At 42.1% G+C, this 24,699-nt stretch overlaps 2 protein-coding genes across 5 annotated transcripts; both read left to right on the top strand.

Moving 5' to 3' along the window:
- The first annotated feature begins 249 nt into the window (after nucleotides 1-249).
- fan1 (FANCD2 and FANCI associated nuclease 1) lies at nucleotides 250-6,556 on the top strand. 3 transcript variants are annotated; one of them, XM_071519758.1, is made up of 13 exons: nucleotides 250-1,649; nucleotides 1,735-1,875; nucleotides 2,787-2,979; nucleotides 3,065-3,298; nucleotides 3,408-3,539; nucleotides 3,691-3,766; nucleotides 3,878-3,997; nucleotides 4,117-4,281; nucleotides 4,660-4,822; nucleotides 4,917-5,020; nucleotides 5,113-5,307; nucleotides 5,480-5,608; nucleotides 5,727-6,556. In XM_071519758.1, the coding sequence occupies exons 1-13, from the start codon at nucleotides 464-466 to the stop codon at nucleotides 5,862-5,864; spliced, it is 2,976 nt and encodes a 991-aa protein (XP_071375859.1). In that variant the 5' UTR covers nucleotides 250-463; the 3' UTR covers nucleotides 5,865-6,556. The 3 variants fall into 3 exon arrangements, with proteins under 3 accessions (XP_071375859.1, XP_071375858.1, XP_071375860.1); XM_071519757.1 differs by having other exon boundaries at nucleotides 3,658-3,766; XM_071519759.1 differs by lacking the exons at nucleotides 4,917-5,020; nucleotides 5,480-5,608; nucleotides 5,727-6,556 and having other exon boundaries at nucleotides 3,658-3,766; nucleotides 5,113-5,275.
- Nucleotides 6,557-6,780: 224 nt separating this feature from the next.
- Nucleotides 6,781-21,018, top strand: LOC139644383 (disintegrin and metalloproteinase domain-containing protein 10-like). 2 transcript variants are annotated; one of them, XM_071519751.1, is made up of 17 exons: nucleotides 6,781-6,913; nucleotides 9,168-9,318; nucleotides 10,837-10,955; nucleotides 11,552-11,710; nucleotides 12,259-12,359; nucleotides 12,913-13,071; nucleotides 13,679-13,771; nucleotides 13,876-14,059; nucleotides 15,089-15,252; nucleotides 15,368-15,551; nucleotides 16,056-16,206; nucleotides 16,380-16,563; nucleotides 16,667-16,775; nucleotides 17,055-17,275; nucleotides 17,382-17,508; nucleotides 18,136-18,160; nucleotides 18,257-21,018. In XM_071519751.1, the coding sequence occupies exons 1-17, from the start codon at nucleotides 6,847-6,849 to the stop codon at nucleotides 18,336-18,338; spliced, it is 2,280 nt and encodes a 759-aa protein (XP_071375852.1). In that variant the 5' UTR covers nucleotides 6,781-6,846; the 3' UTR covers nucleotides 18,339-21,018. The 2 variants fall into 2 exon arrangements, with proteins under 2 accessions (XP_071375852.1, XP_071375851.1); XM_071519750.1 differs by having other exon boundaries at nucleotides 18,136-21,018.
- Nucleotides 21,019-24,699: the final 3,681 nt, after the last annotated feature.

Raw genomic sequence — 24,699 nt, 5'->3', positions numbered from 1 at the left:
GTGGTGTTTCATTATTCTAAGCTAATTTCAGTCTGAAAAGAGGTTTATGTGAGGAAATATCGATGTAGTTGTGATCGATTAGTAGAGGCTAGGTTCTGTGCTCTACTCGTTAAGCCTGTGAAGCGGTATAATGCATGCAGCACTGTTATCAAAGTAAGATGGCTAGCAAACCTATGGACCTAGCGTTAGCCTTGTTTTGATTTGTGTGGGTTTTTTTCCGCAATGATGGTGATGCACAGAGAGCCCGAACATCTGCCAGATATGTGACTATTATTAGATGACCTCTTTCTTAATAGTTGGTGTGCTAGTTTAGCATTTTAAGCTAGTTGAAGCTATAACGTTAGCAACCTTCTCCACACACTGACTGACACTGCTGCTAACTCTACTCAGAAGATGCAACAAAATATAGCTGCTAAAATACATATGCTTGTTTTTATTGAATGACACCATTGCCGCCTACATCATGACTGAGAGAGTGAACAAAGCCAAACACCAGCGGAGTTTATCATTGTCCAAAAGCAAGAAGAAAGGAAATGTTAAAGCTGGGGTTTCTGCCAGTGCTGCAACAACTCCAATTACCTCGTTCTTCAGCAACCAGCCTCCACCTAAGCTGGCCTGCCCTCTGTGTGGCCAGTTGGTACCAAGGTACAGAATCAATGAACACATTGATTTGCAATGTCAGAACTTTGAGAGAGAAAACAGTGCTACCTCAGCAAGCAGTAGTGTTGTGCCAAGCGTACAGCTGTCACCCAAAAGGAATCCCACAAAGTCCCCACAACCGGATCCTTCATCGGTTCAAAAGGAAGAGAACAACGAGACCAAGACCAGCCCTTATTTCAAAAAGAATAATTCTCAGCAGCCGCCACGGGAGATAAGCAGAAAGTCTGTGGTCAGAACAATTGACCTGGGCAGTCTCTCCTCCAAGCTATCCAGGAGGTGTCATAAGTTTCCTGAGAGGACACAGACACAGGATGAGCGTGTGCTGGCTCATCCTGACAGGGAGAAAAGCCCCGAGACTCTGAGCAGCTCACAGAAAGAAAATCTTCTCATTCAGAGTTCAGACACAGAAGATTGTGTGATAGTCACTGACCTGACATCAAGTGCAGTGGCAGATCCCCCATGTTTAGAAAGAGGAGACCGTCTTGAACGTCAAGCATCTAAATCAGAGACCGTCCACCGACTGGTTTCTCCAAAGCTGCCTGTTTCTCCTTCCTCCAAACTAACAAAGAGAAAAAAGGGAAATCCTTCCAAAGGTGGGGGGGCGGCTTTCAGAAAGAAAGCAAAATATGAGAGGAGCAGCAGAGAGCCAAAGGAGGCCTCGTCTAGTGAAGGTCTAGTGGAGACAGCTGATGTAGACCAACATAGAACTGAGGAACCTTCTACTAGTTCCTGTGATCCCCCTTTGAATTATAGTTCAGAGGAAGCACATGAGAGAAGCACTGCAGCGATCAGCAGCGATACGCTGGCAGAGTCTGGCACTGATAAAACCAGCAGTGAGAAGGATGTAGAGCACTCTCATCCCCCAAGACTGCCCTACTACCTGCGTAACTTCCGGACAGTGCTGGAGGCCGTGTTGGAGAACGAGGACGACAGGGTGCTGTTCGACCAGGAGGACATGTCACTTGTACGCTCTTTTGAGAAGCTCTCAGGTACGCTGAAATATCCACCAAGCATTGCAATTTAGAATCTGTTATAAAGCTTCTTTACTCATATGCGTTTTTTCCTTTCTCAAAGTTATGGGGCAGAAGCTGTATGTGAGACTCTTTCAGAGGAAACTGAAGTGGCTCCAAGTAAACAAACTGGATTATGAAGAGATCTGCAGTGACCTGGGACCTGTTGCTCAAGAGCTCGCTCAAAGTGGCTTTCTGCAGTCAGGTAAATGGTCCTTACCATATTTCACATCACTGCAATATCACTGACTTATAGCTAGCTTAGCTAACTCATAGCTGAAACCTAATAAACTATTGATATTCCCAGTGTTCATTAGTGTGGTACTGGGACCTGTACATTCAGGTTCTTCCCATTATTTATTATCACTGGCTTAATTACAGTTAATGATACTCATGTGGGTTACTCATCTTTGCACTTTGCACTGTACTCTTCTGCATTGAAATTTTTAGATATACTCTGGACTCTACTTCCTGACACTTCACACCTCCTGAAATGTTATGCTTCAGAATCTCTTCTTACTTAAACTATCCTACTCACACTTGTAATTTCATCATATTGTGAAGCCACATTTTGACACACCTATACTTTATGAAGGAGATGGTATCCTTAATTGTGCAATAACTCAGTGACAGAATTTGTTGCAGAAATAACTAGTACAGAAACAATAAATCATTTAGTCAATTCTCTGTTTCATATCATTATAGATTGAATACATTGGCTAGTCAGACTAAGTAAGCAATTATAAGACATCACTTTGGCACTGGAAACTTGTAATTTTAACATTTTGTCAACATTTATCAACATATTTAACATTTATTTTTAATCGTTTGATTCAGCCCTAGAAATAACACTTCGGGTGCTCTCAGCTCCCACGTTTTTGTCAGAAATGCAATTTTTACAACATTTATTTTTATGGTACTTCTGGTTTATTTGATAGAGAATGGTACAGAGAGTGAGAAAAGATGGGAAAGAGAGGGGACGACATGTGACACAGATTGAGAGTGTAACTGGCAACATTGTGCCCCTCAGCCTGTCTAAACACCAGACATGTGTACTTTATCTAGTTCTCTCTTGTTAATGCCCACTCGTGTAAAAGGTGTTGTTGCATATCACAGAGAGTGACCTTCAGGACCTGGGGGAGGCTCTGGATCTTCTGCCTGCTCCAGAACTCAAAAGTCTGGCTAAGACTTTCCACCTGGGTGCCTCTGGGACTCAGAAACAGCAGCTGGTGGATGGGCTTCACCGGCTGAGCAGGCAGAAGTCCTTCTTCACTGGTCAGAACAACATCGGGGCTGTCATCCTCAAAAGGTGTGAAGAAAAGTTTCCTTCGTCACATACATTATGCTCAATCACAAAGCTAGTATTTCAGTATTTCTCCCCTCTGCTCTTACAGAGCGAAGCAGCTTGCAGGTTCCTGTGTGCGTCTGTGTCGCGGTCCTCGGGCCGTCTTCTCTCGCATCCTTCTACTGTTCTCTCTGACGGACACTATGGATGAGGAGGAGATGGCGGCTGGTGGGCAGGGCCAGCTCTACACCATCCTGCTGGTCAACTCAGGCCGTCTGGCCTTCCCTGACTACACAGTGCAGCGCAGTGCCAAGCTGTTCCAGGACAGAGACGACCTTATCAGGTGAGAGCTACTGAGGACAGGGCTCTTTCAAATTAGCTTATTGTGTTTTATAATAGAAGAATAGATAGGAATAGAAAAGAAATACTCATCTATCCGTCCATCATGCCAGATATGAGGCGTCCATGCGAGCTCTGCAAGAGGTGATCTCAGCCATGCAGGCAGGCCAGTGGGAAGAGGCCCTGGGATTTTACACCAATGCCAAAAATACCTGGCAGGAGCTGAGGACAATCTGCGACCTCAGGTGGGGACCTAATAAATCATATTCATTCCCACCTGTTTATTTGTGTTTGGCTAAAACATATATGTAATAAGTCCTTAGGAATTGTTTTTATGTTAATGTTATTTTTGTGGGTGGATAGTCACCAGGAGGAGCTGCCTGTGTTCCTGCGCAGCTTCACCACAGGATGGGCGTACACTCGTATCCTGTCCAGGGGGGTGGAGATCTTGCAGAGGCTACGCCGCTATGAGGTTGGCTGAGCTCACACACACACACACACACAAACAAACAAATTCAAGTATATATGAAGTTATTTGCAAGATTATGTCATGTGGTGTTATGTCTTTACTGTTGTGTTGCAGGAAGCAGTAGAAGAGCTGCGGTCCTTGCTGGCTCAGGCTGTTTACTGTCCTGACAGTCGGGGGCGATGGTGGGACCGACTGGCACTTAACCTTCACCAGCACCTCAAAAAACCTGAGCAAGTCAGTAATAATATCAGTGATTTCCTTCACCTCTAAAGAGATAATTTCAATGATTATCCCTTTGCGTTGGATTGTGATCCATATAGGTTGCCGTAATTTTCTTTCCCCATCACTACCAGGCTATTAGTGCTATCAGAGACGGGCTGTCAGACCCGCTGGTGCGGACCGGACATCAGCTGTCTCTTCACCACAGAGCAGTTAGGATGATGGAGTCTGCCAGCTTCAAGAAGTACCGACTGCAGCTCAGAGACCTGCCCGCTATCCACATCAATGATGTTACACATGTGAGTTTGCACAAGATGTCAAGCTGTTTATCTAAATCATTTGATGTGTAGCAAATAATACAAGAAGAATAGGAAAATAATTCTGCACACTGCAAATAAAAGGCTAGGACAAACAAATTATTGCATAAGTGCATAACTTAAAGGTGCAAGTGAAAAATAAATGTATGTACAAGTTCTTTTGTACATATATTTATTTTTCACTTGCACCTTTAAGCATTTATCAAGAGAACTATTTTCCTTTTTTTCTAGTTTGCAATAATTTGATTCTTGCACCTACCTTTGCACCTGCGTTACAACCGGCGTAACCAGTATCTTTCCTTTTGTCTCTGTTCACCAAATAATACAGCCATGACTTCATGTTTGTACTTTTGTCTGCAGGTGACGATCCGAGGACAGCTGTTTCCTCATGAGGCCGGCATGGGGAAATCTGTTTTCCTTATGCCAGCAAGTGAAGAGGGTGGACAGAGTGGTAATGCCACTGTAATGTGTTCTGTGGAAGAGCTGTCTCTAGCACACTACCGCCGGCAAGGCTTTGACCAAGGTAAGCAGCTTTGCTTCTATATTCTATAAATATTCGGGTATTCTTTGTTCACTGTAAAAATATAAAAGTAATAATTTTTTTTATCATGTAATAGGGATCCATGGGGAGGGCTCGACATTCTCTACTTTGTTCAGTCTTCTATTATGGGACATTATTTTCATGGAGGGTATTCCAGATGTTTTCCGAAACCCCTACCAGGTACAATAAGCTCTATATACTGTATGTAGGTGTGTGGGATATCTATGAATCTACAGTATGCATGCTTCACACCTCTTCCTTCCCCCTCACAGACTTGTCCACTGGACCTTTTCACCGACTGTTTCTATGAGAACAGAAAAGAGGCGATCGATTCTCGTGTGCAGTTACTGTGTGAGGCATCTGTGGAGACTCTGCATAGCATGTTGGAGGATGCCTGGACCTCCCAGGAGGGTAAAGTGTGTTCGCTGGTCAGCTGGGAGCGATTCTCTTCTCTTCAACAGGCACAGGTATTCACTGTCAGCCTTAAAAATGTCTATTAAATGTTACAGATCTAATGTTTTTCTCACATTATAATAGATACACTTGGATAGATAATGAGGAGTAGATGTTTTGCCATTTCCTCATGTCATATCGTTACATGGTAATAACATAACGGTCTGTGTGAATGGATGTTGGCAGGGTCTGGTGTCCTGCCTGGGTGGAGCCTTCTTAGGAGGGATAATCACACGGATGGCAAAGGACTACAGACACTGCCGTGCAGGTTTGCCTGACCTGGTGGTGTGGAGCAGCTCCAACAACAGCTACAAGGTGAGATCACATCACATCTTGGCTCTTTAAAATTAGATATTTTGCATGCCTGATTCTTTCAAGTCCACTGGTATGGATTGTGCAGCATGCAATGACGTGGGATGTTTTGTTGTTGTAGCTGGTGGAGGTGAAGGGGCCCAGCGACCGGCTGTCCCAGAAGCAGCAGATCTGGCTGGATGAGCTGCAGAAACTGGGGGCCGATGTGGAGGTTTGTCACGTGACTGCTACTGGAGCCAGAGGAGTTTGTCCTGAATGAAGAGACATCCCAGAACTAACAGAGATGGCTTTGCTGCTAACGAATGAAAGAATGCAGTCAAAATAATGGAAGCATCAGCAGAAAGACTCTCAGCAAAAGTGATTTTTTTCTGGTATCTGATCCTGTAGACCGGAGGATAAAGTTGCTGCTTGTCACAGTTGCAAATGTAAAACTTCTTGACAGTGCTGGAAAACATCATCTCAAAAACTGCATTTATCTCCCACATATCCACAAAGAAGTGCAGCGTGGGATGGAGGGCAGCACCGAGAATTGCCAGTAGTAGAATATTCTTAGCCCTCTTACAGATAATTAGAGCTAAAGCATGACAGGAAATGGATCCCACAGCAGTACATAACTGTTGGTGTTTCCTTTGCTTTGGTAACACTATGTTCACAGGATCGCTGGTTGCCAAGCAACGGAAACTCACATTTTGTTGGCCACTGATGAATTATATGACAGCTCTATGAGTTTGTCATGCAAGTAATTACTGTGATCATGTGCCTATAAATATGCAAATGATTATGCTGCTACTGTACCTAAAAAAACGAAGAAAGAATGAAGAACTGTATGTCGTGGTACTCAAAATAACATTCTGGCACTGGGCATCTAATCTGGGCTGTTTTGTCATATAATAGGTTAACATAATCTGTCATTAAATGTATTGATACAAACGAAATAGAAGAAGCTGTTGTTGATGTGAAACTGAAATATTAAAAGACAACTTTGGTATTATTTTCCTGTTCTCTGATATGTCTGTAATGGTGGAAAGGATTCTCTTATGGCTGAAATCTGCTCTGATTGCCTGGGCGTAATGTATGTAGGCCTGGATGCATTTGGGGGAAGGGATGCCAATCTCTGTTGTGCGTCTGACGTCACGGCGTTGAAGAGAGAGGAGGCGATGAGAGGAAGCTGCAATAAACACAGGGCGTCTGCGCCTATATAAGTAGGACAATAAAGTGATAACGGTATCAATGCTCTAACAATGGATTTGCCAGATATGCTTCTCCTTAAAGTATTCCTCTTCGTATATTTGCTAAATTACACCCAAGGTGAGTGAGGCGACTCCAGTGAATTTGTTACAAGTGCTGTTCAATACATGAAGGAACTGAGGAGCTGAAAGATAGCGCGAGCTAACACAGGCTAGCCAGCCAGCTAGCTAGAGAGCTAACATAGCGGAGCAGGGCCTGCTTGTTATGTAGAGGACTGCACCCTTTTTGCTGGATTAGTTCTTGCTAACAAATGATAGACCAGCATAAAAGTTGACTTAGATTCGTTCAGTTGATTGAAATAGACCGATATTGCGTAGTTATTGCCAGATGCTGTCATCATTTTTATTGTCAGGTTTGTGTCAGTTTGTTATGGTGCAAACAGCGCCGACAGCCATTGTTATGAGAAGATGGAGATGCCGACTAGGTTAACGTAACGTTAGCTTTGTGCTAATGCTAGCTGCTAACGTTACCAATTCTGACAAAATTGCTAAGTTTACTTGCATAACGTTACCTCCGCTAGTATGCCAATGTTGTATGTGAAACATCAGGCTTGCTTGCACAATTTCATGATTCGTGTTGTCACTGGCCGACGTTGGGTAGCTGGCTGAGGTTATTCTGCCAATTAACGGTACAATGCTTTCGGATGAAATACTTTAATAACTGCGCTATTGTAACCGCGAAATACCGTATTGACTTATGTATACACCTGTAATATGCGGCTACTGTGCTCTTAAACCTTCCTTGTACCAATGAAATGAAATTGTGTACAGCGTCCCTCTACTTCTGTCTCAAGTCACAGTCAGTTGTTGTGTCCATATTTATCCTTGGTAAGCCGAATAGTTGTCATGTTAAGATATAATTACCTTGTCAAACTTGTTGGAAGTAGCAGTTAAAAGTTGTTCTTCATGTAACGGTTAATTCCGTGTGCCATAAGCAACATTAGAGGGCTTAACGTTATATACCAATGCTCGATCGCTGAATTTCGTTGCAGCCATTAATGTTGTTTTGTTTAGCTTTTGAGTAAATCTGGTATGGACACTGTTTCAAATGCGAACGAATTGACCACAATAATCAAGGAGATCTTTGCTGAATGTTGACAGTGATATTTGTGGTAGGCCTAGTAACTTGAAAAATTAACTTACTTCAGAATAGTCATGGCCTTCATTTCTCATAGTCACCTCAATGAAAAATTTAATGTTCATACTTAAATATTTCATAATGCGCTGAGAACTAGCTGAAGCCTGGTCTACTTTCCCGTCTTTTTCCATAGTAACAATCCTGTAATTATAGCTAGCTAATGATAAGTCAAAGAAATTCCATATATCTTTTGTATATATTTCCTTTTGGTTAATTTTGTGTGGGGCAATAACTTGATCTCACAAATAGGCCTAAATGCTCAGTGAACTATCTCAACACAGTAATTTTAATAAGGCGGTTTAAGCCCCTCTGAAGGTTGCTTACTGTTTTGTTTTGTTTTTCTCACATGGAGTTTGTTAGGTTTTATTTGAGTGTAGAGTGATTGGTGAAATGGGTGGAGGTAAGGTGGATATTGTGCTCAAGAATCTTTTCCTCGGAGCCCACCACCCACTCTTCCAGTGGCGAAATAATTATGTCATGACGCTTGGGGCTGTTGTTGAGCAGAGATCCAAAACTGGCATCCATTTGGCTTACATAGAATTTGCTGAATTTTAAAGCACAAATCATATTGGCTTCCCATCAGCATCAGTCATGTTCATCCTGCCCGATCACCCACCTAAGAATTAGCATGTGAAACATTTTGATCTGTTTTTGGTACCTAAATGCCAACATGTAACTATTATGCCCCAGTCTTTCACGTCAAAAATGTAGGCTAGTTGTTATGCTGACACACAGTGGTACTGAAACAGATTTCTTTAAGGTTTAAGTTGGAATAATCAGCGCTAAAAATCTTTCTCAATACGTGATGTACATTTAAGTCTATCTGCCATTAAGATAGTGTGTGTGTGATAGAAATACCGTGTTACAGAAGCGGTTAGAAACTTTGGGCTTGGATTTTAGTGTTTTGTTAATATTCTGTCTGTTCTAGGTATGTTAAACCATCTATAAGCTGATTTCATGTAGGTTTCAGATTAGTGCGTACTCATACATATATACACACATCTTTTTGCCCCCTCCATTGTTCAAGTAGCCAATCCTTTGGTTACAAATTCCAAGATACAACCTAGAATGTATAACAAAAAGATTATATCCTTAGACTTGGGTTGCCTGTGTTGGATTTCATAAGGAGGCTTATATTTTCCATGTTTTTGTTTTTGTTTTTGTCTTCTTCGCACAGGTCACTATGGGAATCCCCTGAGCAAGTATATCCGTCACTATGAAGGTCTGTCCTATGACACAGAGCTTGTGCACAGCAACCACCAGAGAGCCAAGAGGGCACTCTCCCATGAAGACAAGTTCCTTCATTTAGATTTCCACGCCCATGGAAGGTTTGTCAGTTTTCCTTGATATTGGCCTGAAGGGGAACTTATTTAGCCTATATATTTACCGATCTAACTATGTATGTGTGTTTGTTTATGTATTTGCAAAGCTTATTCCATATCCCTACATTGTTTGTGATTAGAGGCAGAGACTGGCCCTAACAGAGATTTGCTGTTTGATTGAAACTTGCGTACATTTAATCAAATTTTTTGAGATCATAGTCCTCGTCATGGGGCTTGATCCGGCACCTTTTAAAGCGCTGTGGTGGTGGTGGTTTGATAGAAAGTATACATTCTCCATGGGATGATCGACCCAGTCAAGACCATCTGGCTGGGAGCTTGGCAGAGGACGGGGCTCTTCCTGCCTGTAGCAGGTCCTGCTGTTCCCAAACTCAGATGCTGCTTAACAGGGGAGGGAAAGGATAAGAGCTGCACAAACAAACACATGGAAGGAAGATGTCTGTTCCTTTGAAAAGCAGAAGTCCCTCTGCTTCTATTGCTTTGAATTCATAACAAGGCTAAAGATACATTTTCATCCTGACATTTTCTTTGTACCACACCATTCACCTTTCCTTTGCCTACATTCAAAGACAAGTGCAAATGTGCCTGAATATGCTGATATCTTGCTGCTAAAGTAATGAATAGAGTGCTTTAATCTGGTCTCTTGCACAGATATGTTTTTAAATTAATTTTTAATAGGCCTATATACTTTACATTTTTTCTCTTGACAAAAAGGCATAGCGGAAAACAACTGTGGTTCATGAAATGTATGTACAGCTTGAATTTTGTTTGTTCATCCAGTACCATATTTGTGTAACACCATGCCCATATTTGTCCATATTTAGCAGATCTAAAATTTACAAATAGCTTCCCTTTGTTGCAGTTAAGCTCGTTGCTTTGCGCTGACCTTGACAACACAGAACGTGCCAATGAACAAATACAAAATAAGCACTTTAATTTGCACTTGTCCACACTTTAAAATTAAATCTGTGTAGGTGTTACATGAGACCCAATGCTAAGTGTAACTTCTTTGTTTCCTTGCCATATTTTGATCAACGGGAAATTGAGAAATTGTTTCAAGATGCCATAATTTTTCCGTTGCTACTCTTACAAGATAAAGACTGCAGTTTTTTTCACCATACTGTAACAGAAAACAGCTTAGATGTTTTATTTCTGCTGAGCCATTGCCCTTGCTTTCACCCTGCTTTTTCCCTTTCATTTGCATTTTCCTTTTCCCCAAAGTCAGGATGAGTATAGTCTACCTCCCAGTGATGCCAAATTCGGATTCACACCCAAACCCAAAGGCACATTTTCAGTGTGACATGAATAAAGGGTCAGAAGACAGTTTTGGGAGTTGTGGAGGCAAACTTCTTGCGTTGTTTATACACAACACTGCTGTCCTGTGTTGTAATCCCCAAATTATTGACTCACAGAAACAGATAGACAAACTTAATTCACTCTTGTTTATCTGTTGTCGCATTAAAGTGTCTTTTTATTTTACCTATACTTTTATGTCTTTCATTTCAGGCATTTTAATTTACGAATGAAGAGGGATACCACCTTATTTGCCCAAGATTTGAAGGTGGACGTTTCAGGACAAGAGATTCCTTTTGATACCTCCCATATCTACACAGGAGAAGTCTATGGTGAGAAAAGGAAGAGAAAAGGAAGAGGCTTTTGTTTTCTAAATGTTCTTTATCTGGAGTTACAGTCTATGCCTCTGTTAGGTCTCAGTTAGGTCTCTGAGACCTGAGACATGGATATCTGAGCTTGTGAGAGTCCTCTGACACCAATTCATTCAAACCTTTATTTATACAGGGAAAACTCTCTGAAACCAAGCTCTCTTTCCTCTTCTCTCTTAGCCCTGTTACAATCCATACAAAGGAAAGTACAAATAAAAATAGAGATGATAAAATAAATAAAGAAATATAGTAATAAAATAGTACAAATCATTAATAATAGGTTAAATGCAACATACAAATAAGGATACAGTTAAAATGTTTAAAAGCAATCGCACACAACTTGTGGTAATGCAGCAATAAGAGAGGGAAACTTTGCGTATGAGATGAGGGTACTTAGACCGAGGGCTTCCTGTAATGTATTCCACATATGAGGCACAAAATAGCTGAAGGCAGATTTTCCTGTATTAGTATTAATCCGAGGCATTTCTAGGAGAAGATTATTTGAGGTAAGAAGTATTTCGGTAGCAGACGACCAATAACTCTGCCATGTGGCTCCCCAGGTGAGAAGGGCACCCTGAGCCACGGCTCTGTAGTGGACGGCAAGTTCGAGGGCTTCATCCAGACGTACCACGGCACCTACTACGTGGAGCCTGCTGAGAGATACCTGAAGGACAAAGACGTGCCCTTCCACTCCGTCATCTACCATGAAGACGACATTAGTGAGTCCCCAGCAACCCCAGGAACAGAAATACGTCTATGGGCTGTTTTCTGTTAATTGTACAGTATGTTTGATTTGATGCAAGCATATGTAAATGTGTGGTCGGGAGAGTGCGAGCGTAGGCCAGCTGAGCTGATGGAGGCAGACTGGTGTGATCCCCCCAGGGAACAGAGATACCCGGGGTGCTCATTAGCTGAGTAACAGGATCTTCCTCTCAGGCTACATGGCTCAATTAAGCGGTCTTTACACTGTTGGTACTGATAGCGAGCACCGAGCACACTTCACTACACTGGCATCCCCTAATTTCAAGTCATCTGTGTACATATAGTATGTGGCTGAGAGGCAAATTAAACAGAAATGTGAGAGGAATGGCTAATGAGAGCGACAGGAAAAGTAACGGCTCACACAGCAATGCGAGGCTCAAGTGGCGTGTAAGTACATCCATTAGCCGATCGTGAATGGTGCCAGAAATAGAGTGACTCAGGGGGTTAAGTAGCTAACATTGTCTCCCGTAATCCGAACAGTGTTGTGTCTCCCTCTCTCACTCAGACTACCCACACAAGTACGGCCCAGAGGGAGGCTGTGCTGACCACTCAGTGTTTGAAAGGATGAAGAAGTACCAATCCTCTGGCATGGAGGAGCCACCCAAGGTGAATTTACACAGTAACCCTGCGACAGCTGCCAATTAATGTGCTATCTAGAATGTGTTTGGTTTTATTATTTATTATATTGTTCCCATCATATCTTTGTATGTGATAAACAGTAGCTTCAGACCCCTGCACTTTTTCCACATTTTTTTGTGTTATGCAAAAATTTCTAAAAATGTGTTTTTGCTTTGTCTTTATGGGGTATTGTGTGTAAATTGATGGCAAAAATCCATTTTAAATCAAGTCTATAACACAACTTATTTATCTTTGTGACTATTTCTATTCTTCTTTACCTTGTGTATGCTGTGTATCTGACAAATAAACAGACTTCACTTGACTGTACTTGACAACAAAGTGAGGAAAAAGTGAAGGGGTCTGAATACTGTATGCATATATTTTTAGCAGCACAGGCATTCATGAATGCATTGCATATGGAAAAACATGGCCTAAAAATACTGGACATTATTTATTTAGCCACTGTTCATCTCAGAATGCAACATATGTTTTATTTAACTGTCCATTTCCTGCTCTCCATCTCCTTTGCTCCCCACACCAGGAGCTCCATACTGAGGAGGCTGAGGCCGGCTCTAGTGACCCCGTGCTGCTGAGGAAGAAGAGGATGGCCCAGGTTGAGAAAAACACCTGCCAGCTTTTCATTCAGACTGACCATCTCTTCTACAAGTACTACAAGAGCAGAGAGGCTGTTATCGCACAGGTAAGACACAGTCAAGGGCAATCAATTCACACACACACACACACACACACACACTGTGGTGCTGTTAGAATCACAATTAGATTGACTTGGGTACAATCAGTGTACAGGAATTTGTCGTGGTGACATTGGTGCAGGGGCATATTTACAACGAACACAGTAACATAAGAACATAAAGGTAGAGAAACAGCAGCACCTCTCATTCAGAGCAATGGGAGACCTTCAATAGAAGGAAGACTATCCACATCAGTGCATATATACATTCAGCGTTCTCATACAGTATGGTGCACACAGTAGTGATTGATTGAAGGCAGCAGTGGGATGCCTCAGGCTGCTAAAACTGTGCCTAGATAGTCACAGTAGAAGCTTTTTCTTCTTTCCAGTCTGTGAATAGTTAGATTAGATTGGATAGACTTTATTGTCCCAAAGGAAATTTGTCTTGGATACAACAGTGCCTGCTATATAAAATACACATAAATACACATTATCTTCCACAATTGCATTTGCCCATCCATAAAAACTACATACCTACTCCATACACACATACAATACATACATGTCTGTATACATAGTACATACAATAGTGTTGTGTATTTTCTTGCTGTTTCAGATCTCCAGTCATGTCAAGGCTATTGATGCCATCTATCAGGGCACAGACTTCATGGGCATTCGCAACATCAGTTTCATGGTGAAAAGGATCAGGGTGAGTCTCTTGTTGGTTGGTTTTAATTTCATGAATAGCGTTAAGTGTACGTTTTAGATTTGGTCAGTGTCTTCCCTCTGATCTCATCGCTCTCCCCTGTGTAGATCAACACCACCAGCGACGAGAGGGATCGGTCCAACCCGTTCCGCTTTGCCAACATCGGGGTGGAGAAGTTCCTGGAGCTGAACTCGGAGCAGAACCACGACGACTACTGCTTGGCCTACGTCTTCACCGACAGAGACTTTGATGACGGGGTGCTGGGTTTGGCCTGGGTGGGAGCACCCGCAGGTACTGAAAGACAGCTGACGTGCTTTAGGTGTTGATGTGCTGTGATTGACTGCAGCTGCCAACAATGGGTCTTATTTTTCAAGCAAGATAAGAAGAAATTCTTCCATAACAAACAGATGAAAAATATATCTTTATTTATTTATTTTTTTAGATTGGGCTGTAGGCAAAGCACCATACATTGCCCTGGGGTTTAACGCCTTGCCAGTTTAACATTTTGAAGTAGTCCATCACTGGTCTTGAATATGAGATTAGTGTTTTTTATGATATCTCAAGACTGTGTTAAAATACAAGGGTTTTCCCGAGGTGTGAAGTTTAGACATTAAAAATAAGTTTGACCAGATGGTGAGTGTTATTTGCATTCTAGGAAGGCATCCATGATGTTTAGGTAAATGTGGTTTATCTATATGCGTTTCTCTTTGCAGTTTCAATAAGAAAAAGAAATAAAGTAGTAGTTTTTCCCCAGTACCACCAATATAACAAGCAATTGCTGACTGATTCAGAATGTTATGAGAGTCTATTGTGGCTTTGCATATCGACTCGGAAAATGCGCAAATGTGGTTTACCATGAATGATTCCCAGAGGTTTTAATTATGGTCTCGATCATATATTGGTTGGGCTTTCTTACTGATGTGGTGAAGTGAGAGAAACTGAAAATGTAACTAGATATTTTTTGTGCCACATGGCTGAATTTGATGTTTTTATTGAACCCTCTGCACTGTGGAAATCCTTTATTTAAGTTGGGAGGTTATGTTTCCCCCGTCTGCAGTGCCAAAAAATGTGTAGTACTATTTCATTAGGGCTACAGTTTATACACAAATATACAAACAACATGTAAACACGTTGATATATGAGGCACATTATGTTTTGAAGTAAGGCGTTATGTCACTTGGACATTAATTGAACAATTCTTATGACATTAGTCTTATTTTCTCCTCTTAATAAGCTAAATTCTTCACATTTCAAATGTAGCTGTGTTTTCTGTTGGAAGAAGGTTCGCTCTAACTTTTCCCTCCAACGTTTCCTTCACAGGGAGCTCAGGAGGAATCTGTGAGAAAAGCAAGTTATACTCGGATGGAAAAAAGAAGTCTCTGAACACCGGTATAATCACTGTACAGAACTACGCCTCCCACGTTCCTCCAAAAGTCTCACACATCACTTTTGCACATGAAGTAGGCCACAACTTTGGATCCCCGGTGAGTTAGTTAGATATGCCACACTTATGCATGGTGAGAAGGGCTTTATTAGGCTGGTACACTTTGTCCTCTCTACATCTTTTAACCTGTGATTTTTTTTTTTTCTTGCTCTCAGCACGACTCTGGATCTGAGTGCACCCCAGGGGAATCCAAGAGCCAAGACAAGAAGGAGAAGGGCAATTACATCATGTATGCTAGAGCTACATCAGGAGACAAACTCAACAACAATAAGTTCTCCGTCTGCAGCGTGCGCAACATCAGCCAGGTGCTGGAGAAGAAGAGAGGCAACTGTTTTGTCGGTAGGTTTTATTCTGGAAGTTGGTAAATTAAACCCTTATCCTAACTGTCTATGTTGAAGTTGGTTTCCGACTTAGACGTGCAAATTCAAGCCACATCATTAGTCAGATTGTGCTTTCCCTATGCCAATGACCTGAGGTGATTTTAGACCCAGTGCTCTATTTAGAGAGTTGATCCTGGCAGCAGCATATCAGACACGCCTGACATTTGTGCTCTTATACGAATCAGTTGACAAGAGTTTTTGTTTGGGTTTACTGTTGTGTTGGACAGTCCCATGTGTCTCAGACTCTCTTTGAACCAAGTTTGTTTTGTTTGCTTGGGTGTTGCTGCGACTCTTACTGTATATTCTGTTTTGAGCAAATGGGTTTGGTTTAGTTTTGTAGTGAGACTAACAGTTTTCATGTCTGATTTCTCTTATATTTTCTAGCTGTCTGTACAAGATGTTTCTGTTGTCCTGACAGTTTTTGGGGAACAGACATCATGAGTGTGTTTGCTTTCCCAAACAGAGTCTGGCCAGCCCATCTGTGGTAACGGCCTGGTGGAGCCGGGAGAGGAGTGTGACTGTGGCTACAGCGATCAGTGCAGGGACCAGTGCTGCTATGATGCCAACCAGCCTGATAGCAAGAAGTGCAAATTAAAGCCCAACAAAGTCTGCAGGTAAGCTATCTTGATTTAACATGGATGTGACTTTTTTGACATAACTCCCCTAGTGTAAATGTTTTAATTATCATTTCAGCTTGTGTTTTCCTGGCTATATTCCTGTTTCTTTAAGAAGATCTGCTCATGTATTTGTGATAAATCCTGGTGAATCCTTGTCTCTTTTTCCCTAGTCCTAGCCAGGGCCCTTGTTGTACTCCTGAATGCACTTACAAGGGTCGTAATGAGAAGTGCAGAGAGGAGTCAGAGTGCGCTCACCAAGGCATGTGTAACGGAGGCACCGCCCAGTGCCCCACCTCTGAGCCCAAGGCCAACTTCACCGCCTGCCACGGAGAGACCCAAGTCTGCCTCAATGGGGTGAGTGTCTACTTTATACCTGGAGGAACCATGTGTTATAGCAGCCTTATAGCCATACCAGTCAGTGTTTGATCTGGCCTGTCCTCATGTTCCTCCCCCGCAGGGCTGCTCCGGCTCCATCTGTGAGAAGTACGGGCTCGAGGTTTGCACCTGTGCCAGCCAAGAAGGCAAAGACGAGACTGAGCTTTGCCATGTGTGCTGCATGGAGAAGAGTGAGTCGTCTGCTTTTTACACCTCCATTGTCAAATTTCCCCACATTCAAAATCGACCCATTTTTTAAGGTTTATCTGGATGATTTGTGGAGACAAGGAAAAAAAAAAACTCCCAAGAAAACCTTATTGGGGAAAAAAATGGAAGAAACCTTGGGCGAACCAATTCATTAAGAAATCCCCCACCAGGACGGCTGAGCGTGCGATAGGTGCCGGGACATTTTGTCATTGCCTTTTGATCTTGTCACAGTGACTAACCGGCTGTGACTCATTTCTTTACAGTGAATCCCAACACATGCAGCAGCACAGGATCAGAGCGCCTGGCTCGGTTCTTCAATAAGAAGGTGACCACCCTGCCAGCCGGCTCGCCTTGCAACGACTTCAAGGGCTACTGTGACGTGTTCATGAAGTGCCGTCTGGTGGATGCAGATGGACCGCTTGCCAGGCTAAAGAAGGCCATCTTCAACCCTGAGCTCTATGAGAACATTGCAGAGTGGATTGTGGTATGTATCGACTTCTGGCTGAAATCTGATTCCGACCGCTAGATTAGTTTTTATTACGAGGTGTTTGTGTATTGATAGTGGTTTTGTGTTTCATTCTCCTCTGTAGGCCCACTGGTGGGCAGTGCTGTTGATGGGTATCGCCCTCATCATGCTCATGGCTGGCTTCATTAAGATCTGCAGTGTGCACACTCCCAGCAGTAACCCCAAACTGCCCCCTCCCAAACCACTTCCAGGTGAGTCTAGTTATCAACAAAGAAAGCGTGACATATCCAGGGAGGGGAACTTTTATTTATAGTTACATTTTAGGCATTTAGCCGTCAAACAGAAACGTGTCAGCTTACAATGTCCAAAAAAAAAGAAACAAAATCTACTTGAATTAAAATGAGTTGAAGACATCTGAGAGGCTTCTTCAATTCTGCTTAGCGCTGGGAAATTCCCCGGCATTTAACCTCTGTGGTTGATTCATACCATAAAATCACGTGAGAATCACTAAGTAGAACTGATGAAGCCTCTCGGATGAGTGGCGAAAGGTCTTCAACTCTTCATTTTCAGTCCAGTGGATTTTGTTTTTTTGTTTGTTTTTTTTTGGACATCTTACTACCTGGATGACTGAAATTAATGTACACAGACATCAGCGTACAATGAGTGCAACAGTGGAATAAGTTTAAATTCCTAGATTAGCAAATACAAGCAACCTGTAGTAAGGATTGCAGAAGTCACAACCTTTGAGCTCTTACAATATTCATGAGACCTTTTTTGTTTTTTGAGAGCAATCAGAGGATTCAACACCCAGCGTTGAATTCGGCATCGATCTATAAAATAACAGACTTGCTCGTATCTAATGGCCTTTCTCCCGGCAGGCACTTTGAAGCGGCGGCGAGCCCAGCAGCACGCTAACTCCCAGGTGCAGCACCAGTCCCAGCACCCCCACTCCCACCAGCACGGCCACGCAGCCCACGCCGGCCAGCGGCAACCCCAGAGGCAGCCTCAGCGGCAGGCCCAGCCCCAGAGGCACCACCGTCAGCCCAGAGAGAACTATCAGATGGGCCAGATGAGACGCTGAGACCCTGGGCCCCTCCCCCCTCCCCAATGCCTTGGCTCCTCCTTGTGCCTACAGTGGGAAAAAAAAGCGTCACTCCATCCAAAGAAAAGCCTAACATGGTTGTCAGTCATCATCTTATCCTCCATCCAGACGGACAAAACAGACATGTGAAAAAGAGAAAACATTCTATCTAGCAACTTTATTGGCTCTTTGTGGAGTGGACTCAACCATCAGCCATTTCCAAATGCAGTGCGGTCTGGCATCTTTTTCCACCATTTTTTCTTTCTTTTTTTAAGGAGTGCCAAGGAGTTAAGGAATCATGTGTAGCTTTAGTACATTATGTGATGTGTTTTTCGTTCTATTGCAACGTCTTCTTGAGTGACACGCCCGTGGCTGCTGGTGAATTGTTCTGTGCTTTTCTTTCGCCATTCTAGCCAGGAATGAGAGACACTCAGTGGGGATTTGCGGCACTTTTGTGATTTACACATTTCAAATGGCAAAAGACACAGGCTCTGGTCTCTCGTGCAGACAGTCTTCTGCATGTGACTGTACAGATTAAGTGTATCATAAGTGAAAACAAACTATTTCTTCTACTGTAAATGTATAATTCTTTACTGTTTTGTTTTTTTTTGGTTAGTGCTCTCAGGACTCTTAACACATAAATGAAGGTATCTGTTGTGATGAGTTCCTTGGACGCTGTCGTTGAGGATTTGATGCCAGTCAAGTTCTCTTTGCAGTCGTCCAATCAGGTGGACCTCTTACAATTATGTTAGGTTGCTAGATTTGGAAATTGAACAACAAGGTCACCATATCCCACTTTTTGGCCTTCTTTGTTCAAGGTCCCTCTTTTCATCTGATATTTTTTTATTGTCTTGCTAACATCTTGTTCTGATCACATCATGTAACAAGCTAGATACTTTATAGAGTCATGGGAACAGAAAGGGAAGATCACCTAGTCGGATACACCTTTTATCGTCTTTACCAATTTGTTTTTGATAGTGAAGAATGAATAACCACTAACTGAAAAATTATGATTCTACCTGTTCAGATATGAAGACAAGGGAAAAGCGAAGGCTGCCGTGGCTTAGTTTAGAAGTGAGAGTGTATAATGTTATACAGCTAGTTTACATGGGTGTGGAAATAAATTTAAAAATGATTCCAGTGTGGATGTACAAAAAAATGTAAGATTACATCATTCTATTATTCCTCAGATAATGAATCTAAGAACTTTTCAATGTGGGCATGCAGACACATTTATTAAATGTGACTATTAATTGACAAAGGTCTGTAATATTTGTATGTCACAACTGATCACTTTTTTTGCTTTGACAGCTGTTAATGTTAGTCTTAAAACAACTGGAAGGGATGGAGGAGTAACGTAAGGCAGTGGTATTGTCACACTTCACTAACATACACCGCAGTGTGTTCACAGCTAGTGTCACAGGAGATAATTGGCGGTTTGTTTTTAAATCCACGTGCACTTATCTTCTGGTCAACATGGTGTCTGCAGGTGCCTGTTTCTTCACAGACCGACTCCCCTTAAGAGCTCATGAGTGTAGCCCTCGGTGTTAGTTTACATTAGCGTGCCATAAAACTTAAAACTTGTAAACCGCTTTTATCTCATAAGGATAGAGGAAGAGCCCGCGAGGTTTCTGAAGCCACTTTAAATGGATGAAGTCTCAGGATTGGAGGAGATGTCATTGCTGTTGTGGGATTGTTTGACCTCAGGTGTTTTCTTCCTCCCCTCGGAAAATGGATCCTGTTCATTGATATCAACACTAACTGAAAGAAAATGGGTATCTGTACATGATGTATAATGGGAAAACCCTGTGATTCATTGCCTACACCAAGCAAACATTTCACTCACCAACAGGCTTTGTCAGGTGGGCGAACAACAGCTAATACAGCACAGGGTTTTGAGTTATATATTATGCACAAATATTTTTTTTTCAGACTTTTTTTGTTTATCCTGGCATCATTGTTTTAATAATGCATGTAATATTAATATCACACCTCTCTTACTGTGCAAACTATCCCAATGGCTGTGGTAATCACACAGACATGGGCTCTGGAGGGGATTTAAAACTAGTGTGTGTCTCACAGTTAACAATTAATTTCACATGGCAGATGAATTTGGCAGGTGAACGGTCGCTATACTCCTCATGGAGATTGTCTGTACAAAGTGGAGCTGTTTTTAAATTTCATCTTCTAGGCTGGATCACTCCAGTTGGCCTGGATTATTTACATGTAAACTTGTACAGTACTTGGGAAAATTTGCATTTCATTTGAAAATGAAAATTACATTTTGATACATCTGTTCTTTTTTGTATTCTAATTCCAGAGTAAATTGTTCAAAGATGTTCATATGTGACAAACCTTCCTCTCTTCTAAGTTATTTATGTTCTTATATGTGCTAGTTGAAATGGGGTTTGCTTATGATACTTTCCTCCACCATCATCAATGGTAAAAACAATTCAGTGTGATGGAGTTAATGTTACATTCTCATTTTTGTCTTTGTTATCCTGTGGCATGGTTTGGGTAGAAGAGCAGAAGAATAATGCCTGTAAATTTACTTTCATTTTAATTTTGTAGTCTTGGTAAAGTTTTTAGATAAACGTGCACTGAAATGTCCAAATTGAGTTGAAATGTTGTAGGTGATGTAGGCCGAAAGAACACAAGATTAAAAAGTAATACTACTGTCTGATTTTAATGTTCACTGTGTTTTATACAGTATCGGAAATTTTTGTTCACTTTGAACATTTTTACTAAAAAAAAAAAATTTCAAATTGTATTGTGCAAAGAGATGTAATTTTTGGAGTACTTGAAATGCATTAATTAAAAGACTCGTTCAAAATAAACTAGACCCCTGTTTACTGTCTGTAATGTGTGTTCTGTTTGCCTTTTCCCCATCTGTTTGGTGCAGTATTAGCTGTGAAAACAGATGTCTCAGGCAGGGAAGGGAGCAGGAGCTACTTAAAAAACTGACCTGAAAACTGACCTTTAAAACATCGATCTGCCAACTCACGGTGATTGCATTATGTTTTACATTTTTAGGTGTTAAGCTTTTTTTACAGAGTGATTTATAATGAGGGCAACAATCACCAGCAGTACAAGTAATCAATAGTAAGGAGGGCGAGGGTCAGATCTACAGATGATTCTTGAGTCTCTTGAATTATCATGTATGATAGAAGTGTGAGGTTAAGACATAAGCGCTGAGGATGAATTATAATGTATATGGATGGACATTCAGCAAAGAAGACAGGAATAGAGTGAAGGACAAGAAAGGTCAAACGTTTATCTGCCTTTCCTGAAGGGCAGGGTTGCAATTTAGGAAGTTGTGTACCTGCCGAATTTATCATTCATAGTGTTAAATTCCTGTGCAATAATTCATTAGATGTAAATTCCTGTGAAATGAGCCTTATTCTCTTTGGTAAACGCAGTGGGAGAGCGTCCAAGGTTAGAATTTAGGAAGTGCATTGCTGCTGCTGCTGAATTTATCATTTATAGTGTTCGATTCCTGTGACGTGAACCTGGTTTGCTGTGGTAAATGCAGTGGGAGAGCGTCCACAGCAGAGGGAGCAGCTGACGAGGGGTGAAGTGTTGGTATCAGAGGTTTGTTTCCATCTGCCTCCTGCCCTGCAGAGCAGCAGCAGCCTCTGCTCCCCGGAGAGTCATCAGCATCAGGACCACACAGCCACTGTCACTTCCCTTCATCTCCACTGTTTCCATAAAACAGTACTTCAGCTATCTTTGATGACAGGTTTTAACCTGAGAACCAAATGCCAAATCTTTGCGTTTGCTCTGTTACATCAGAAATAGACCATCTATTTGATTGAAGATGACAGAGGCAATTGCAACTGCTCAGTTCAGTATTTTCCTCAGTTACAGGAGAGCCTGCTATAATGTCCTGCACAGTAAATCATAATTCTCTTTGCAATATCAATTTACATGTTAATCTATTTGTTATTCTAAATTTTTTTGATTTATTGCTTATACCTATTGATCCGTTTTTCCCCCAGTGAGTATACTTGATGATGTAACAACCATAGGAAAGAGCATGTGGGATCCTGGAAGCACGCAGCTGCACATGCAATGCAATGTGGCATGCTATTGATTTTCAATGCAGATCCTCAGCTGCAGTCACTGGGTGTGACATGTATTAGCACAGTCACCCACAACAATAGTTTTGGTTCAATATTTTCTGGATGAAGCAAGCGGTGATTTGCGTTCCGTGCGTCTACATTGTTGTCATCCCCGATAGTTTGGTCCATTTTCTCACAATTCAGCTCCATGTGCTGATGTCACTCTGTGGCTGAAACAGTGTGCCAGTAAAGAGGAAAGAGGACAATGTTGCTAATCCGAGTCAATATTCTACATTTAGAGTTTCAGCTCTGTGCAAGGAGCTGACGTCAGGGCCAACAAGGCAAACCTTTGTCTGTCCTTGCAGTGACAAAGCATGACTGTGAGTGGCATTGGCCTGCTGAGTGTCACCCAGCTCTCACACATGAGCAACTGACCCTGAACATATACTCTAAGTGGAGCAAAATAAAGAATGGAAGCAAAGAAATAACTATTATAGAATGAGGCTTAGGAGCGCTGCTGTGCTCACCAGATATCAAAGACGGTGCTCTTTGGAGTCAAGGTTTACATATCAACAGGCAAAAGAGGGAATGAAGCTCTTTGTTTGTGGTTAAGAAGGCTGATCTCCCCGTTTCAGCTATACAGTCTTCATCAGGGCATGAAATGCGTAGGCATAGCCCATAAATTAAAGGCTTTTCAACCTTTTCAACAAAGAAGAGTGCCTTGGACTGTTCTTGTGGGGGAGATCAGCCTTCTTAACCACAAACAATGAGCTTCATTCCTCTTTTTTGCCTGCTGATAAAGAAATAAGTAATTCCCCAGTATCAGTATTTTTAATTTGGTCATTCATTTTGTCTCCTGATAACATTAGCTACCTGCTTCTCTGAAGGAATCAAGAGCCTCCTGGTAATACTTTGCTGCTGGTTGGTGGCATCCCATCTGGTAGTAGACATAGGCCAAGTTACCAAAACTCTCCCCTTGTGTAATCCTTTCAAACAACATACACAAGACAGGTAGAAATCAGACCGATAACAATTCACAATTCCACACAATTCCAAATCTAGCTATAGCTGGATGTTGAATCACACTTAAAATTAAAAGTTAGAGTTAATCATATTTGAATTAAAAGTGATAGGTGCTTTAGAGGAATAGCATTCTTCATACTCCATGTGATGTGAAAGGGACATGGAGAAGTCTCGCTAGGCCTCTGCCTGGCTGAATCCACCCAGAGCGTCATTCAACAGCTGTCCTGGGTGAGAGAAAAGCTTTACAATCACTTCCCTGTACAAACATTTATTGAGCACTTCGACAATCTATACTAACTGATTTTCCTCTCTGTTCCACAACTGCTATCGTGAATCGTATATTGAATATCACAAACTGATACAAATAATCATGTGATCGCACTACTTTACCCCTCAGGCTGGTGTCAGATACACTCTCCCTGCAGTCTCGGTGACAGTGCTGCTAAAGCTCTATCATTTCCCCCTCAGATGCCTCTCCACCCTCCACTCAGCACTGAGCACTTGGCAGCTTCTTGTTGGGCGACGGCGGCCTCTTCCCTCCCGCCGGGCTGCTGGTAAGCCTTGGCAGCACGGATAAAGGAACGGGCGGCCTCCGCTATATCCTCCAGGCCGGCCCAGCAGTAGGAGAGCTTCACTAGAGCATCACCTTGCTGCTGGGATCCCTGAACCTGAACCTCCTCTCTGCCTGCTCTCGTGCCTCCTCAGCCCTTCATATGCCAGAGAGAGCAGTGTTGAAGTGCAGATCTCCGCCTGGCCAGGTGTTCTGCTCCTGTAGCTTCATGCATCTCTGAAGGCATCTGAGTCCCTTTGGGAGTTTGCCTACAGCCAGGAACACCGGGGTTCGGACCGTTCAAGAAATAAATTGAGAATGCATGGTAAATTCCAATTCAATTCCTGGAGTTGGATTTGGATTTGGAATTGGAACTGGAACTGGAACTGGAACTGGAACTGGAACTGGAATTGGAATTGGAATTGGAATTGGAATTGGAATTGCACCCAGCTCTAAGAAATCAGAACTGGAATTGAATTAGAATGCCAGGAAACAGAACTGAATTCCATTAAATTCCATTAAATTCCACTTCTAAGACAGAGGTTGTCTTGACTTGCTGAACATTATAAAACAAACATTATGAGTCAAATAAAAGACAGTTGAACAAATCAAATACATTAAATATGTATTACAATTACATGTTATGCATCAATGTAGCCTACCTAACATTAAAATATTTATGATATTCAGTATTGATAACATTACGTGTAATCTCAGATATTTGGTA

This window comes from Centroberyx affinis, unplaced genomic scaffold (genome assembly GCF_046629955.1).
Source record: "Centroberyx affinis isolate AG114_WGS23_722 - 3 ecotype Tasmania unplaced genomic scaffold, CSIRO-AGI_Caff_v1 ptg000731l_1, whole genome shotgun sequence".
Taxonomy (NCBI): Eukaryota; Metazoa; Chordata; class Actinopteri; order Beryciformes; family Berycidae; genus Centroberyx; species Centroberyx affinis.
This window is presented reverse-complemented; position numbering and strand designations above follow the sequence as displayed.